General features: G+C 45.2%; 1 protein-coding gene across 2 annotated transcripts in view; it reads right to left on the reverse strand.

Moving 5' to 3' along the window:
• The window catches only part of LOC141107691 (cytochrome P450 2G1-like), a 48,567-nt gene that overhangs the window by 12,935 nt on the left and 16,890 nt on the right, over window positions 1-18,742 (reverse strand). For both annotated transcript variants that reach the window (XM_073598594.1, XM_073598593.1), the window contains exons 5-7: window positions 17,226-17,402; window positions 11,374-11,515; window positions 8,271-8,458 (exon numbers count right to left, since the gene is read on the reverse strand). In XM_073598594.1, coding sequence (XP_073454695.1) covers window positions 8,271-8,458; window positions 11,374-11,515; window positions 17,226-17,402 — 507 coding nt within the window. The remainder of the gene's footprint in view (window positions 1-8,270; window positions 8,459-11,373; window positions 11,516-17,225; window positions 17,403-18,742) is intronic.

Consider the following 18,742-nt stretch of genomic DNA (forward strand, 5'->3'; position numbering starts at 1 on the left):
ACCCAATTTTTCAGCCCCTGTTTAACAGGGGCGTGTAATTACAATTTTTGATGCAATACTTTGCAGCAGGGCTTGTTCCTGCGCTCCAACTAGAGTATCTGTGAGGGGTTGCAGTATTGTGGCACCAGCACCAGTGCCTAAGGCCCAATTTTTCAGCCCCTGTTTAACAAGGGCGTGTAATTGCATCAAAAATTGTAATACTTTGCAGCAGGGCTCATTCCTGTGCTCCAACTATAGTATCTGTGAGGGGTTGCAGTGTTGTGGCACCAGTGCCTAAGGCCCAATTTTTCAGCCCCTGTTTAACAGGGGCATGTAATTACAATTCTTGATCTAATATTTCACAGCAGGGCCCGTTTCTGCGCCCACCAAGAGTAACTGTGAGGACTTACAGTGTTGTGGCAACACCACCACCAAAGGCCCAATTTTTCTGCCCCTGTTCAACAGGGGCATGTAATTACAATTCTTGATCTAATATTTCACAGCAGAGCCCGTTCCTGCGCCCACCAAGAGTAACTGTAAAAGCTTACAGTGTTGTGACAACACCAACACCTAAGGCCCCGATTTCTGCAGAGTATATAGGGCAGGCCCCTACTTTCAAACATCCAACTTACAAACGACTCCTTCTTGCAAACGGAAGGAAACAACAGGAAGTGAGATGAAATCTACCCCTAGGAAGGGAAATTCTCTCCTGCAAGAGTTAATATGGGAAAAACGTGTCTCCTCTCCACTAATGCTTTATCACCAATCCTTGTTTCACTAAAAACCCCAAATTGTCAAAAAACATTTGTCACTGGGACAGAAAGTGAGGTGAAATTTTCTGAAGAGGAGCACAGACAGCAAAACAAATGTCTCAGGGGTGATAACCCTTCCATATGTTTTCCAAAAAGCTTAAAAATAGATTTTTATGGCTGGAGCTACACTTTAAAAATGTACCAGCTCAAAATTACAAACAGATTCTACTTAACAACAAACCTACAGTCCCTGTCTTGTTTGCACCGCCTGTATACTGCTGTTCAGAGTATATAGGGCCTGGGGGCCCCACGCCTTTCCTTTTTTTTAATTTGGGTGCGGGGTTCCCCTTAATATCCATACAAGACCCAAAGGGCCTGGTAATGGACTGGGGGGTAGGGGGGGTACCCATGCTTTTTGTCTCACTGATTTTCATCCATATTGCCTGACATTACATTAAAGCCGCAAGCAGTTTTAAATAACTTTTATTCCAGGGAATGTTCTATGCACGGGAAACATGCGCCACTTTACAGGCATACTATAGACACCCCCCAGGTACCCAGGTACGATATTTAAAGGAATATTTCACTTTTTTTTTTCACTTTAAGCATCATTAAAATCACTGCTCCCGAAAAAACAGCTGTTTTTAAAACTTTTTTTGCATTGATACATGTCCCCTGGGGCAGGACCCGGGTCCCCAAACCCTTTTTAGGACAATACCATGCAAATTAGCCTTTAAATTTAGTACTTTTGATTTCAAACATTCGAGTCCCATAGACTTCAATGGGGTTCTAAAGTTCGCGCAAATTTTCGGTCCATTCGCAGATTCTGTTGCGAACCAAACCGGGGGGGGGGTGTTCGGCTCATCCCTAGTGGGAAGACAACCCAACTGGGAACACTCACATGTTCAGAAGCGTGTAGAGCGCCTGTTAGGAGGAACAAAGTGCGTCCTGCCTGCCTCGTGCTCAAACAGGAAAATGTCCAGAGAATTTGCGAGCCCTAAGCTTTCTCTCTTCTTCAGAAACTTTTTCCTGCCGCTAATTCTGTTCCTACCAGGCGGGGTACCTATCCGTACGCTACCCACTAACAAAATGCATGCCAATCCTGGGAGCCAGGGCCATAAATACAGTAGCCTCTGCCTGACCAAAGATGGCTGAAAGAGTCATATGGGGCATCAAAATAAAATCACTTCTCCAGTGACCCAGGAAACCATAGAAAAACCATGTTCCTCTTGACTTCTCCAACTGCAATGCCACTGCGGAAGAGCGCTACTGTCATGTACCAGATAAGACCAGAACTGTGTGGACTGCAACAGAGGAAACCCAGACGTGTGTAAGTGAAAATATAATTGATTTATTAAAGATAAATGAATAAATATAACACAACCACCTCCAATATCACTCAGTGCACCACAACCAATACAAAACAGAACCCCACAAATAATAATAACAGAACAAATATATACAAGTAAGGGAAATACAAATATCATAAACAGAGCCAGGCCAGGGTTGTCAACGGGAGGTCAGCAGCTGGGGAAGGGAAACAAACAGGACAAGAGAGGATGGATGGATAGATCACAGGAGGGACGGGTCAGATACATGGCTCAGGGTCCAGAGCAAGGAAACAGACAGGGAACAGGAACAACAGGCTCCAGGAATCAGGTATCAGGTACAGGAATCAGGTTTCAGGAATCAGGCAAACGGGATACAGACTGCAGGTCAGGGCTCAAGGACAATACCAAGGCAAGATGAATGTGCACCTGCTCGGTATTTATACTGCAGCTGCTAATTAAAGTCAGATGACACCTGTCTGCAGAGGGGAATACCTGCTCCATACTGCCAGGATCCCTCCGCTGGTGGACGCCAGTACTGCAGCCCAAAGGTGACAAAATACCAGCAGGGAAAAGCTCTTCTGACAGCTCCAAACTGCCAGGAGACACCTGCTGGTGGACTTCAGTACTGCACGCCAAATGATCGATATTACCAGCGGAGGGGACCTTTCCTGACAGTACCCCCCCTTGAAGAAGCGACCTCCGGACGCTCCAACTAGCTGTTGCTGGGGAAAGTCCATGGTGTCCAGCCGGGCAAGCGGGCACTGGCACATCAGGCTGGGTAGCAGACAGGAACACACCAGGCTGGGCAGCGGACAGGAACACACCAGGCTGGGCAGCAGACAGGAACACACCAGGCTGGGCAGCAGACAGGAACACATCAGGCTGGGCAGCAGACAGGAACACATCAGGCTGGTCAGCAGGTTCCAGGTCGTCGAGCTGAGCAGCGGGCAATGAGACATCAGATTGGAAAGAGGGCTCATCAGGCTGGAAAGCGGGCTCATCAGGCTGGAAAGCGTGCTCATTAGGCCGGAAAGGGGGCTCATCAGGCCGGAAAGGGGGCTCATCAGGCCGGAAAGTGGGAACATCAGGCCGGAAAGCGGGCAAATCAGGCTGCAAGGTGGGCACATCAGGCCGGAAAGTGGGAACATCAGGCCGGAAAGCGGGCAAATCAGGCTGCAAGGCAGGCACATCAGGCCGGAAGGTGGGCACATCAGGCTGGAGAGTGGGCACATCAGGCTGGAAAGTAGGCACTGGCACCTCCAGCTGGAACACTGGCCCCTCAGGCTGGAACACTGGCACCTCCGACTGGAACGCCTCCGGCTGGAACTCTGGCTGGAACTCTGGCGCCTCCGGCTGGAACTCTGGCGCCTCCGGCTGGAAGGCGGGTACCGGGACATCAGGCTGGAAAGAGGACATCAGGACATCGGACTGGATAACAGGCACTGGGACATCAGACTGGATAGCAAGCACTGGGAGGTCAGACTGGGTCACAAGCACTGGGACATCAGACTGGGTCGCAAGCACTGAGACGTCAGACTGGGTCGCAAGCACTGGGATGTCAGACTGGGTCGCAAGCACTGGGATGTCAGACTGAGTCGCAAGCACTGGGACGTCGGACTGAGTTGCAAGCACTGGGACGTCAGACTGGATTGGATTAGCTGGTGCGGAGGCAGGTTGGGTTACTGGCAGGATCGTCTTGGTTGGAAAAAACTTTCCTTTTTTCTTGGGTTTAGTCACTGAGGCTCTGTAGGTAGGGGGTGCAGCAGACTGGAAAGGAGGATTGGGATATGGTGGAGAAGAGATAACAGTAGCTGGGGGAAGTTTTTGTGGATTAGTAGGCAGCTGAGAAGAGGCAGGTGGGTTGAATGCAGGATAGGTACAGGGCGCAGAGACTGGATAAGAGTATCTGGTTGGGAGCAATGTATACTGAGCTGCAACTGAGTTTGGCGTGGGTGATGGGGAGACAGACTTGTGGGCAGGTAGGTGTCTGATGGCAGAGGTGGTTTGTTGTGGATTGGTTGGGGCTGGTTTTAACATATCAGGCCATGAGTATGGGTTGGACAAAGGACGGATCACATGCTAACAAGGGTCTGTACTGAGTGAATACACTCCAAAAGCTTCTGCTGAGAACAGATGGAATAGTGCTCAAAAAAGCATGCAGAATCATTCTCTAACAGCCACACCAGAGACTCCACTTGATCAGCACTGAAAGGGGGAGAAATATCATCACTGGTCTTAGGAACACAGGACAGGACTAGCTCAGCACATATTTGGATCAAAGGCTGCACATCCCCAAACAACATACAGCCCTGGTCAACCAGGGAGTGAGCCAAACTGATGAGCTCAAGTAGCTGGCCATTGGTCCACTCTTTTAGTGACTGGCGGAGATACTCGCCACTTTCTGATGCCAGCAGAGCATAATATGGGATCACATTGGGATTCATTCCAGCAAAGCCAGCAGAACCAAGATGGTTCCTCTGTGCAGCCACTTCTGGTCAGGGACGGCCTTGGTATTCTGTCATGTACCAGATAAGACCAGAACTGTGTGGACTGCAACAGAGGAAACCCAGGCGTGTATATATATAAATGATTTATTAAAGATAAATGAATAAATATAACACAACCACCTCCAATATCACTCAGTGCACCACAACCAATACAAAACAGAACCCCACAAATAATAATAACAGAACAAATATATACAAGTAAGGGAAATACAAAGATCATAAACAGAGCCAGGCCAGGGTCGTCAACGGGAGGTCAGCAGCTGGGGAAGGGAAACAAACAGGACAAGAGAGGATGGATGGATCACAGGAGGGACGGGTCAGATACAAGGCTCAGGGTCCAGAGCAAGGAAACAGACAGGGAACAGGAACAACAGGCTCCAGGAATCAGGTATCAGGTACAGGAATCAGGTTTCAGGAATCAGGTAAACAGGATGCAGGTCAGGGCTCAAGGACAATACCAAGGCAAGATGAGTGTGCACCTGCCGGGTATTTATACTGCAGCTGCTAATTAAAGTCAGGTGACACCTGTCTGCAGAGGGGAATACCTGCTCCATACTGCCAGGATTTCTCCGCTAGTGGACGCCAGTACTGTGGCCCAAAGGTGAATAAATACCAGCAGGGAAAAGCTCTTCTGACAGCTCCAAACTGCCAGGAGACACCTGCTGGTGGACCTCAGAACTGCACGCCAAATGATCGATATTACCAGCGGAGGGGACCTTTCCTGACAGCTACCTGCAGTCGAGAAAGTAGACCATCTACCTACAACCCTCCTAGGTAGGTTGCTTGAATGATATGTAAATTTAGTTTTTTTTGTTGACTCCTCTGTAATCATTGAAGCAGCTACTGTACTATATTCTCTGGGCTGTTCAATATCTCACAGGCTGCAGGTTTGATTGCTTCCCACTGCATTCTGGAAGCTTCCAGAACATAGAGGGCTGGGAGAATCAAATGGGCAGCTTTAATATTTATTGTGCTGCAGCAAATCTTTTGGGAGGTGTGACCAGTAACTGGCTGGGGAGAACAAATAGTCTGAGGCCTGGAGCAGCCCTGTTTTTGTCCTGCTGGAGAGGTTACAAGACTCAGAGTTTGCTGCCCCTTTAAGGCAGTTCTACTGGAGTCTGCTGATGTGTATTGAGGTGCCAGGTATAGCAGTGCTGGGGGACCTATTTCTAATTATTTCTGGAGATACGAATTTGGTCTGGAGGACCCACTGAAGAAGTGCCTGGTGGGAGCTGGGAGGTGGGCAGCCACCATGCAAAATTGTGAGTGCTGATCCAAGCTTAAGAAACCAGTGACTGTGTGCTGTTCTACTTTGGGGTTCAGCAGTAGTTCTTTCTTTGAGACTGTTCCTACAGAGTCTCAGTTCTGGCTTTCCCCTGGGTTACTGGTTTAAAGACTGCTCTAAGAAGTTTCGACCAGTGAAGTGTGACATTTTTGCATTTTTGGAGTATCCCATACCACCCTAAACCCTCTCCTGTTACAACTTCTATAAGCAATAAATCTTAAAAGAGACATCCCCTAGACTTTAACCACTTCCTGCCCGGCCTATAACAGAATGACGTCCGGGAAGTGGTTCTGTTATCTTGACTGGGCGTCATATGACGTCCAGCAGGATAACATGCCGACGTGCAACGCAGTGATCGCGCAGCGCAGTGTTTGAGAGTGCCTCCGATCGTGATAAGAAACCTCTGACAGAGGCTTCTTACCAAATGATCAGCTGTGACCAATCACAGCTGATCATCGCGAGAACCAGGAAGTGCCGGTAAACGGCATTCCTCGGTTTGCGCTGACAGGGACAGCTGATCAGCTGCTCTCCCTTTAGAGGGGGGGTCTGTGCTGATAATCAGCACACTGATTATCAGCACAGCCCCCATCAAATGTACCCATAAGCTGCCAATTGGTGCCAATTGGTGCCCAGTCAGTGCCCCATCATAACTCCCTGCCAGTGCCCAATAAAGTGCCAATCAGTGCCCACCACAGTGCAAATCAGTGCCCACCATAGTGCCAATCAGTGTCCATCACAGTGCCAATTAGTGCCCAGCATTAACACCTGTCAGTACCTGCCCAATCAGTGCTGCTCGTCAGTGCATCTATTAGTATCCATCAGTGCCACCTATTAATGCCAATCTGTCCCGCCGGTCAGTGCCCATCAATGCCACCTATCAGTGCCCATCAGTGCCGCCTGTCAGTGCCACCTATCAGTGCCCATCAGTGCTGCATATGAGTACCGCCTATCAGTGCCCATCAATTCTACATATCAGTTCCTCCTCATCAGTGCCTATCAGTGGCACCTTATCATTGCCAAGTCATCAGTGCCCATCGGTGCTGCCTCATCAGTGCCTGTCAGTGAAGGAGAAAACCAAATTTTATAACAGAAACAAAGAAAAACATTTTTTTTTCAAAAATGTCAGTATTTTTTAGTTTGTTTAGCAAAAAATAAAAACCGCAGAGGTGATCAAATACCACCAAAAGAAAGCTCTATTTGTGGGAAAAAAATGCTAAAAATTTCGTTTGGGTACAGTGTTGTATGACCGCGCAATTGTCATTCAAATTGCAACAGCACTGAAAGCTCAAAATTGTCCTGGGCAGGAAGGGGCGAAAGTGCCTGGTATTGAAGTGTTTAAGAAGCCAGAGTGAATGGACTGTTGCGTGTGTGATTGGTAACCTCAGCACTGTTTTGGGAAAGAACTAGTTAAATCAGCAGCTCCTACAGTGGTAGTGCTACAAAGGATTAATGTGATATCACCCACATACAACCCAGTAAAAAATTTCCAAGTTACATTATTAGTAGACTTCCTGTCCTAGGCTGACAGTGCTCACTCACTGTACTATATCTATGGCTGAGCAGCGTTGTCATCCTAGCACCGGAAATATTATGGGACTACAGAACACTTCCACCTCTCCTCATCTATAACATAGGAGGGGTGTGTTCTGTAGTTCACAGCTAGTAAGGCTGATAACATTGTTTGAGATTTCAGTTCAATGCACAGAAAGCGAAAAGGAAAAAAGGACACTGGATTTCTATGAAGATCAATAGGTATTTTTGTGTACTTGCAGGAAATATACCTAGTCTGAAAAAAAGAAAACTAGATACTGATAGGCTGCAACATACTACATTTTTGTTCCTGGGTCCGGTTAACTTTAAAGCAACCCTGAAGTCTAGAACCCATTATCAAAACCGTTGACTGAATTAGAGTATTGATAGTGACACTAGCCTACAGTTTTTTTTCCAGAGTCTATGCAAATATTGACAAGATCTCTTCCTTTTGGCTCTGTGGTCTGCTATTGTCCAATGTCCTTGACTCATCATTGGCCATGAAGGCCACCTGGCACACATGGCTGCCAATCAAGTGCTGAGAAACCAAGAAGGGCCATCCACAGTGACCAGAAAGAGATACAGTTGCTGTTTGCTTAATAAAGGGACACTGTTTTTGGGGTAACAGACAGCTGTGAAACATGACCAGGGGCACTTGGAGGTACCTGCACAAGCCTCCCAACACTGATTTTAAAAGTGATTCCAGCCCATAAGTACACTTAAATAAAATAATATAGTGCGGACAATAGTTAAGTGCTGTTAACAATAAAAATAAGTCAGTTCATATATACTCAGTCCATGGAGGCAGACCAATAAAATATCATCTTTGATTAGTGGTGATGGTGGAGGTCACACTAGGCAAGTAAAAATAAATGAGATTTCCTACCTTGGGGATCACATATCCTCTAAATTCTGTGTCTTTGGTCATCATGTGAGGAACATTTAGGGGTGACACATCACTGAATCTCTGCACTTCACTCAACACAGCCTGCGTAAATGGCATGTGTAACCGGTCATCAAATTTTGGAAGCCGTCCCCGTCCGATCACTTGGTCAATCTCATCATGGAGTTTGGCTGTACAAATACAATATCTGTGAAATCATATTTCAGACAAATGCAGTTTAAAATGCCAATTCAAATAGTATAGAATGGATTACAGTGTGCAATGTAACAGGACCATGTGGAATGTAATTCAACCTCTTCCATGCTGGTTCTGGCAATCCACAAGACTCCTGTGGTTCTCTAGCATGAAGCCCACCAGGGTTGGCCCACAGACCTCACCCTTCCGAGACACCCTGCGGTCGGCCCTGCCTTGCCTGACCAGAACCCAGGACCCCATCCAGCCTGCTTTGCATGCCAGCCTTAGTCCAATTCCTTTCCATTGGCACAACCCTTAATCCCTAGTTGGAAAAGACTAAATAACCTAGTCCACACTAGACTCTTTCAATGCTACAAACAGGCTTTACTCAAGAAGGTCATATGTACACACAGCCATACAGGACAATGGTGGCACCACAGGAGTGAGTTACAAAGTCCTTAAAGTCCCAATAACACGTCGAGAGAGGTGTTTCAAGATGTTAGACCTGCATCCTAGCAATGGGTTACTCTATGTCCCAACATGTCCTTGTCAGCGATACCTCCAATATCAGGAGTTCTCAAGCTTCCCCTTCAAGGGGAAGTCCAAGTAAAATGTTCCTTTTTACATCCCGATTCTGGATGGCTTCAAACAATCTTATTTGCAGACCAAAGGCCCAATGACTAACTCCTTATACCCCAACCCTACAGAACCTATTGACTAACAGGGTATGGTTACCACACAACCTGGAGCAGGATGCCAACTTAGAGGGCTTTTCTACAATCACATAATGTTCTCTGCACCCAAACTTGACCTGGTTTCAGCCCCTTGCACGCCACTATACTGCAGAACTAAGTCTAGGAATGGGAGGAACAACATAAAGAAGCAGTTAGTTGTGCTGCAGTGCTCATGTACTAAAAAGGGGCATGATGACAGAAGCTAAAGGCTGTGTGACAAAGAGATGATATTATCAGTCATCTGTTTCTCCCATTTACTGGGAGAAGGATTAGACCTGCAAGTGTTATTTCAGGGTGAGTTAAGACAAACAGTTAAATCCACAGATGAATTACATACTGTATATGAGAGATGTTTTACTTCAAAAGATTGGTATTCCTTCAGGCTTTGGGATATACACAGTCCTACCATACATTACAGCCCTGTCTGGAAGGGCAGAAGACCTGATTTTTTTCTGTTACAGTTAAGTAACATTTAATGCCACGTACACATGACCGGACTTTCTGGCAGAAAAGGTCCGACGGAATCATTTCATTGGATATGCCGATTGTGTGTGGGCTTCATTGGACTTTACTTTCGAAAATTCTGACGGATCTAGAAATAGAACATGTTTTAAATCTTTCCGATGGAATCAATTCCTATCGGGAAAACCGTTCGTCTGTATGCTGTTCCGATGGACCAAAAATGACGCAAGGGCAGCTATTGGCTACTGGCTATTTAACTTCCTTTTTCTAGTCCCGTCGAAAGTGTTGTACGTCACCACATTCTGAACGATCGGACTTTGGTGTGATCGTGTGTACGCAAGTCCATTTCAGCGGAACTCCGTAAGAACTCCGGCAGAAAAACCGCCAGAGTTTATTCTGACAGAAAAAACGGTCGTGTGTATGCGGCATTACAGGTCTTATCCCACTCTCAACCTGTTACTAGACAGTAAAAAAAGAAACAGCAGACTGATGATCTTATCTTTCTGTCACCCTGCTCTATTTTCCTATCGGCATGTTCCTGTAACACAATATAGGAGAACACCTTGTATTAACCTCTTGCCGACCAGCCGCCGTCATTATACTGTGGCAGGTTGGCACGGCTGCACAAACCGCCGTAGGTGTACGACGGACGCTTTTAAAGGTATAGGGGGGCACACGCGCCTCCCGGAGTGAGACGCGGGAGCCGATGCGCGTGGCCGGCGGCGCAATGTCCGCCGGCGACCCGCAATAGCTCCTCAGAGAGCCAGAATGGAGATCTGTCAATGTAAACAGACAGATCCCCATTCTGTCAGGGAAGTAGAGAGAGATCTGCTGTTCCTAGAGATCAGGAACAACGATCTCTCTCTACTCCCAGTCGCCTTCCCAGGGAACAGTTAACCCCTTGATCGTCCCCTAGTGTAAACCCCTTCCCTGCCAGTGGCATTTATACAGTAATCAGTGGCTATTTTGGTGCCCCTATGTATCCAGCACCAGACACAAGTCACAGAGCCCCTTTGTATCTAGCCCTACTGCCCTATGGGGGAAAAAGTATGAAGAGGATCCTCGAGAGTTGGCTTAATTCAAGTAGCCGGTCAAGAAGTGAATGAGACATGAAGAGGTAATTGTGTCATGACGTGCTCGCTTCTAAGTAGGATTGCCATTTTAATGCAGATTTCTCATGACTAAAGCCTCCGCTTACGAGCAAAGTTTCCAGAGTTCCCCTTTAGGGTGCCTTAAGCCCAAGCCACAACCTTAGGTTTGAGATGTACTATTGTGGGGGTATTCCAGCTTTTCCAACCCCCTTAGTATTTAAATTACATTTTTAAAATGGCATGTGCGGACTTTGGGCTGCTTTAGAACCACTGTGAGAGTACTAAGCCTGGAGTAAAGGTTATCTCAATCGGGGGTCCCACTTGCATTACACAGGCCCAACTGAGTGGAGGAACTGCCAGCGAGACATGTTTGCGTCCCCTACACCTGCCTTGTCATGCTGACTACTAGTGTACTTAACTATTTAGAGTTCTGTATTTCATACATTTTGTCTACCAGACATGCCATGTACATTCATTGATTGATTGATTCCATCATTCATTTCAGTTTGTGTGACAGCAACATGACAATCTTACATAAAAAAAAATTGCAAAAAGTATCTATTTCCCCATTGCAACAGAACAAATATTTAAATATTCTTCATTTAGTTTACCCCTTGTAGTCACCTTGTATCTCTGGGTATTTCAGCATGATGAGAAGGCTATACCGAAAGGTGGTAGTCACAGTCTCAATTCCTGCTATGAATAAGTTATGGGCGGTAACTAGGAGATTTCGTATGGTAAATTCGGTGTTGGGGTTATCCTTTTCCTGCAGAAAGATGGGAAATATTACAGTTCATATCAATGGCAGAAGCTGTTTCTGGCTTCTTCCTTCTTAATCCATAACTAAACAAGTTTGAGTAAGTCAAGTATTCATGTTGAGACATCCAGCTACCAGACACATTTGTATGTTTTAAATTAACCTTAAATCTAACAGTTTCACTGGTAGATTATTCCCCGCCAATGCAATTCTGTGAGAATATAATGCACACAAGGCCATTTTAGGAGTGCATTTCAGTGGAATTTCAAGCACCCAGCTTTCCCAGGAGGCAACAACGAGGAAGGTAACATCATCTGCGACTCCCTAAACTGTTGCAAGCAGGGACAGAGGTTATTTGTTTAAAGTATTGTTAAGAACTGTGTTTGTGACCTGCTTTTTTTAATATTATATATTAGATATTTGCATTACGGGGTGCGCAGATGTCAGTAAAGCATATCTTACATTTTCAAGGTCTGCTGTACCTGTAGTGGCATCAAAATAATTAGACTGTTATGTGCAAAGCAGATAGCGCCATGTGCCTGCTTGCAGTTTCATTTGCCTTCTACATCTCAGCAGCCTAGAAAATCATCATCACTTGGCTTATTCTTCTCCTGTCTCTGGCTCATCCTGATTGGCCCCTCAGTGTGATAGGTGATATTTTTGTTGCCACAGGTTTGTAAACCAGTATAATTATCACCTTGATCTTCCTGCTCCATGGGGAAAGGCCTTGGCATTCCCCCACCCCGGGAAAAAGCTAATCACCTCTTCAAATCACCATTTCACAATTTCATATGGTTCTTAGAAACTGCTTGCCACCTGAATTCCAGGCATATCTGTTGGTCCATGTTCTTCTCTTAGTTACATAGTTACATAGCTGGTAAGACTGAAAAAAGACACAAGTCCATCAAATCCAACCTGTATGTGTGCGCTTTTATGTCAATATTACATTGTATATTCCTGTATGTTGTGGTAGCTTAGGTGCCCATCTAATAGTTTTTTTAAATTATCTATGCTCCCTGCTGAAACCACTGCTTGTGGAAGAGAATTCCACATTCTTACCGCTCTTACCGTAAAGAACCTATAATCTTGTAAGATCCTTCAGTCCCTTTATTAGCTGTGTTGCCCTTCTCTGTACTCTCTCCAATTCCAGCATATCTGCCCAGAGGACTGGAGCCCAGAACTGGATGGCATACTCTAGGTGCGGCTGGACCAGAGTCTTGTAGAGTGGGAGAATTATCGTTTTATCTATGGAGTTAATTCCCTTTTTAATGCATGCCAATATTCTATTAGCTTTGCTTGCAGCAGCTTGGTACTGCATGCCGTTGCTGAGCCTGTCATCTACTAGGACCCCCAGGTTCTTTTCCATCCTAGATTCCCCAAGAGGCTCTCCCCTAGTGAGTAGATTACATTCATGTTTTTGCCACCTAAATGCATTATTTTACATTTTTCTACATTGAACCTCATTTGCCGTGTAGTTGCCCACCCCACTAATTTGTTCAGAACTTCTTGCAAGGTTTCCACATCCTGCGGAGAAGCTATTGCCCTGCTCAGCTTAGTATCATCCGCAAATACTGAGATTGAGCTGTTTATCCCATCCTCCAGATCATTTATGAATAAATTAAATAGGATTGTTCCCAGGACAGAAACCTGAGGAACCCCCCTTTCCACATTGGACCATTCTGAGTACTCCCCATTTATCACTACCCTCTGAACTTGCCCTTGTAGCCAGTTCTCAATCCAGGTATAGACAGACCTTAGCTTGTACAGTAAACATTTGTGGGAAACTGTATCAAATGCCTTTAAATCCAGATACACTACGCCTACAGGCCTTCCTTCATTTAGATGGCAGCTCACCTCCTCATAGAAGGATAATAGATTTGTTTGGCAAGAACGACTTTTCATGAATCCATGCTGATTACTATTAATGATACAGTTTTCATTACCAAAATCTTGTATATAGTCCCTTATCATCCCTTCCAAGAGCTTGCATACTATTGATGTTAGGCTAACTGGTCTGTAGTTCCCAGGAATATATCTTGGTCATTTAAGGATTGATGCTACATTGGCTTTTCTTCAATCAGCTGGTATCATACCAGTTAGTAGACTGTTCGTAAAGATTAGGAACAACGGTCTGGCAATTATTTGACTGAGTTCCTTAAGGACCCTCGGGTGCAAGCCATCTGGTCTCGGTGACCTATTTATGTTAAGTTTTTCAAGTCTGTTTCTAATTTTATCCTCTGTTAAACATGAGGGTGCTTCCTCTGACGTGTCATGAGGATAAACATTGCAGTTTTGTTTACTGAAGCCCCCTGTTTCCCTCGTGAAGACTGTTTGAGCCTAGATCCGTCTGAAAAAATCTGATGGATTTTGTTGTCGGAATGTGCCCTGTACACCCGATCGCACATTCCGACAACAAAATCCATCCTATTTTTTCCGACGGATCTTGGCTCAAACTTGTCTTGCATACACACGGTCGCACAAAGTTGGTCGGAAATTCCGAACGTCAAGAACGCGGTGACGTACGACACGTACGACGAGCCGAGAAAAATTAATTTCAATAGCCAGTGCGGCTCTTCTGCTTGATTCTGAGCATGCGTGGCACTTTGTGCGTCGGAATTGATCTAAACACGATCCTAAAATGTGCGATCGGAGCTTGTTGTCGGAAAATTTTAGATCCTGCTCTCAAACTTTGTGTGTCGGAAAATCCGATGGAAAAAGTCCGATGGAGCCTACACACGGTCGGATTTTTTCCGACAACAAGCTCCGATCGCACATTTTCCGTCGGAAAGTCTGACCGTGTGTACAGGGCATTACATTTCTTATTGCATTCTTTGTGCAGTTGGAATGCTGATGATGACCCCGCAGACTTGTATTTTTTAAAGGCCTTCGCCTTTGCTTTTATATGAATTTTGACATTGGCATTAAGGGCTTTTATTAGCTCTTTTAATTTTATTACCCTTTAGGATGCACTGGCTAAAACCCTTATTTAATATACTCCTAAAGCACACCCATTTTTCCTCTTTGTTCTTTGTTCCTAGGATTTTATCCCATTTAGTATTGTCTAACAAGGAGCGTAGTTTCTGGAAGTTGGATCTTTTGAAAATTCAGTGTATTTGTATTCCCGTTATGTTTCCTATTTGTGTGATTTATGCTGAAACAAATTGACCCGTGATCGCTGTTTCCTAAGTTGCCCTGTATTTCTACACCTGTGATCAAGTCTGTATTGTTAGTAATCAGTAGGTCTAGTAATGCATTGTTTCTTGCTGGTGCATTTACCATCTGACTCATGAAATTTTCCTTTAAGACATTTAGGAAATGGTGAGCCTTAGATGAATGTGCGGTTCCTTCTGCCCAGGCTATTTCTGGATAATTAAAATACTCCATTATAATGACACTTCCCATCCTTGCTACCATTCCAAACTGTGATAGGAGGTCCGTCTCCCCCTCCTCCCTCAGGTTAGGGGCCCTATAGCATACTGCCAGTATTACTTTCTCCTTGTTTTCCTTCCTTTGTAACTATACCCATAAGGATTCCACCTATTCCCTTGCTCCATTAATGATGTCATCCCTCACATTCACCCGTAAATCATTTTTGATATACAGGCATACCCCTCCTCCTTTCTTACCCTCCCTGTCCCTGCGATATAGGGGATACCCTTGCATGGTTGCCAGCCAATCATGAGAGCTGTTGAACCAGGTCTCTGAAGTTCCCCCAAAATCTAATTCCTTCTCATACAGTAGCAGCTCTAGTTCTCCCATCTTGTCCGCCAGACTGGCATTAGTGAACATGCCTTGTAGTTTTGTCCGGACACATTCTATCTTCTTATTGGGTGTTCTGAGGTTGCAAATAAGACTTGTTACTGTACTTACTATGGGTTTAGGTGTTTTAGTCAACCTACCACTAATGCCCCCAATACTACCCACTGAAATACATTCCACACTGGCTATCTCTATGTCTGGACCCTCCTCCTGCCACCTAGTTTAAAAGCCCCTCTAACTTTTCAGCCATCTTCACTCCCATCAGATCTACACCCTCCTCATTTAGGTGCAGTCCGTCCCTTCTATAAAGTTCCCCAGGAATCCAAACCCCTCCTTTGTACTCCAGCTCCTCAGCCACTGGTTTAGTTCCCTAATCTCCCGCTGCCTTTCTGGTGTGGCTCAAGGTACCGGTAGTATTTCTGAAAATACTACCTTGGAGGTCCTATTCCTCAATTTAGCTCCTAAATCCCTAAAATCGTTTTTTAGGACACTCCATTTTCCTCTGAATTTGTCATAGGTGCCAATGTGCACCATGACTGCTGGGTCTTTCCCAGCCCCCCCCTCCCAGTAATCTGTCCACCAGATCCGTGATGTGCCGAACCAGAGTATCTGGTGGACAACATACAGTTCGGCGCTTTAGGTCCTTGTGACAGATTGCCCTCTCTGTCCTTCTGAGTCCCCTACTACCAATTTTTTTCTTTCCTTCCCCTTGGCTCCCCCCCACTCTTACTGGAGGAGGTCTTCCCCTGGCAGCTAGGGGTGTCACTCTGTTCCAGCAATTCTGGTCCCTGACTGGTTTCACCAATGTCACACAGTGGGGCGTACTTATTGGGATGTTCCATCTCAGGATCGGCCTCCCTGACTTTCCCCTCTACCCTTCCTGACTGTCACCCATCTATTCGTCTCTGGTGCCTGCACATATTTGTCTCCACCCGCCTCTGTGCTGGCCCCTGCCGACACCTGCCGGGTACGTTCCCAGCTCCCCTTTGGGATGGGGATTCTTTTTAGTGTTGACAGTTGCTTCCCTAGATTCAGAACCTGAGCTTCCAGGGAATCAATGTGCTTACATTTTGCACAGCAGAATTTGCCCTCGATCAGATGATCAAGGAACGCATACATGCCGCAAGATGTACACTGAGTCGCATCTCCATCTCCGCTGGGCATCATACCAACTAATTTACTCACAGCACTCGAGCACTCTGGAACTCACAGCACTCGTGCACTCGGGTACTCACAGCACTCTTGGTTCGACTGTGTGATGATATTCAAGCCTGGGTCTTGCAACTCTAGAGCTGATGCTATCACACACTCTTTTGATTCTCAAGATACTGAAGCTCCTGCTAAACCAGCATGTATTATTCCTACCACTTGCATCCTGGTCCTAAACTTTGTCTTGGTGCTTATCTTTATTTGCTCCTGTAATCTCAATGTCCACTGTGACCCCTGTGACTCCAGGCACCCTGAGCATCCTGTGTTACCTCTGTAACCCAAGTGACTGAGGAGTACCCTGAGCATTCTTTATCACTCTGTGACCCCTATGACTCCAGAGCACCTTGTAGAACCCTATGGTCCTTGTGATTTCAGATCATCTTAAGTATCCTCAACCCCCATGATCCCAGAGCACCCTGAGCATCCTGTATTGTCCAATGACCCAAGAGCATCCTGTGTCAAGCAGTGAAGCCAGAGCATCCCGTGCTGGCCAATGATCCTAGAGCACTTTGTATCATGCATAGACTCCAATATGCAATGTGCACCCTGTGATTCCAGTCTATCCCAAGCATCCTTTATCAACCTGTGACAGTGCAGCCTCAGGTATGCTCCTGCAATATTTTGTGCTGTCTCTCCCTCATTGTCCATAACTTGCTATTTTGAGTATGGTAAATTTTGTCACATTAGGAGTTGAGATTTTTGTAAACTAAAATGATAATAAAAAACGTAAAAGATTTAATTACATAAATACCTGTTCCATTTTAATAAGGAAGCTGTCAATAAAGTGCCTTGAAATGCTGGGATCCAGAGTCTCTTGGCTGGACTTCACCTTCTCAAATATATTTGCAGCAAGTTGCTCAGATAGTAGTGTTGTCTTATGATGAGGTCCAGGAATGTATTCCATAAGGGTAGGAAGAATGCTATGCAGCTAGAAAAATTGGAAAGATTTCCATCAAAACTCAGTCACTGAAAAGACAATCCAGATAGCTTTCCTATTCCAAATAATATTGGTATACATCAAAGAAAGTACAATAAATTTAAGATCATTCAGATACAATAATTTATTAAAGTCACAATTAGGGATGAGTCGAACACCCTCCTGTTCAGTTTGCAGCAGAACATGCGAACAGGCAAAAAATTTGGGAGAACACACAAACACCTTTAAAGTCTATGGGACACGAACATGAATAATCAAAAGTGCCAATTTTAAAGTCTTATATGCAAGTCATTGTCATAAAAAGTGTTTGGGGACCCGGGTAATGCCCCAGGGGACATGTATCAATGCAAAAAAATTTAAAAAAAACAGACATTTTTTCGGGAGCAGTGATTTTTTTAATGCTTAAAGTGAAACAATAAAAATGAAATATTCCTTTAAATATTGTGCCTGGGGGGGTCTAAAGTATGCCTGCAAAGTAGCGCATTTTTCCTGTGTTTCGAACAGTACCACAGCAAAATTACAGGAAAAATTGTCATTTAAAACTGATCGCGGCTGTAATGAATTGTCGGGTCTCGGCAACATGGATAAAACTCATTGGAAAAAAGAGCATAGGATCCCCCACCCCAGTCCATTACCAGGCGCTTTGGGTCTGGTATGAGTATTAAGGGGAACACTTAGGACCTTTTCTTAACAGATTGAATTATGATTTGGATCTCAAGGGGCTACAAATAGGAGACAGGGAATTCAAGGTTGCAGCCTTTGCAGAACCTCTTGCCTCCCTGCCCAATCTATTAAGAGCCATAAACCAGTTTGGCGGCCTGTCAAACCTTAAAATGAACTATTCCAAATTGCATGCCTTAAAAGTCTCTCTCCCACCAGATGGAGTCACCCACTGTCAAGATTTCTTCCTATTCCTTTGAAAAAAAGTTGTCATTACATGCTTAGGAATTCAGATTCCAGCCAAGTTACCTGAGTTATACACGCACAACTTCTATGTAGCTTTAAGAAAAGTACAAACTGACCTTAAGGATTGGGTGGATCTTAATGTTTTGTTGTTCAGTGGTTTGTGATTCAGCATTGATTAAAATGACTATCCTTCTATACTTTTTATACCTGCTGTAGATTATCCTGATCCATTTACCGCCATTCTTTTTTGCGTCCAACAAAAAAGCCTGCTCATTGTTTATCTGGAGAAAATTCTCTGCCTTGTATCAAGTACTCCCATCTTACACTGTAAACAGTAAAAAAGGGAGGACAGACCATAATGGTCCCATAAAGAATGAGGAAGGGCATCTGGTTAAGGATGGGGAGATGGCAAAGGAATTAAATTT

This window comes from Aquarana catesbeiana, linkage group LG09 (assembly GCF_042186555.1).
Source record: "Aquarana catesbeiana isolate 2022-GZ linkage group LG09, ASM4218655v1, whole genome shotgun sequence".
NCBI classification, from domain to species: domain Eukaryota; kingdom Metazoa; phylum Chordata; class Amphibia; order Anura; family Ranidae; genus Aquarana; species Aquarana catesbeiana.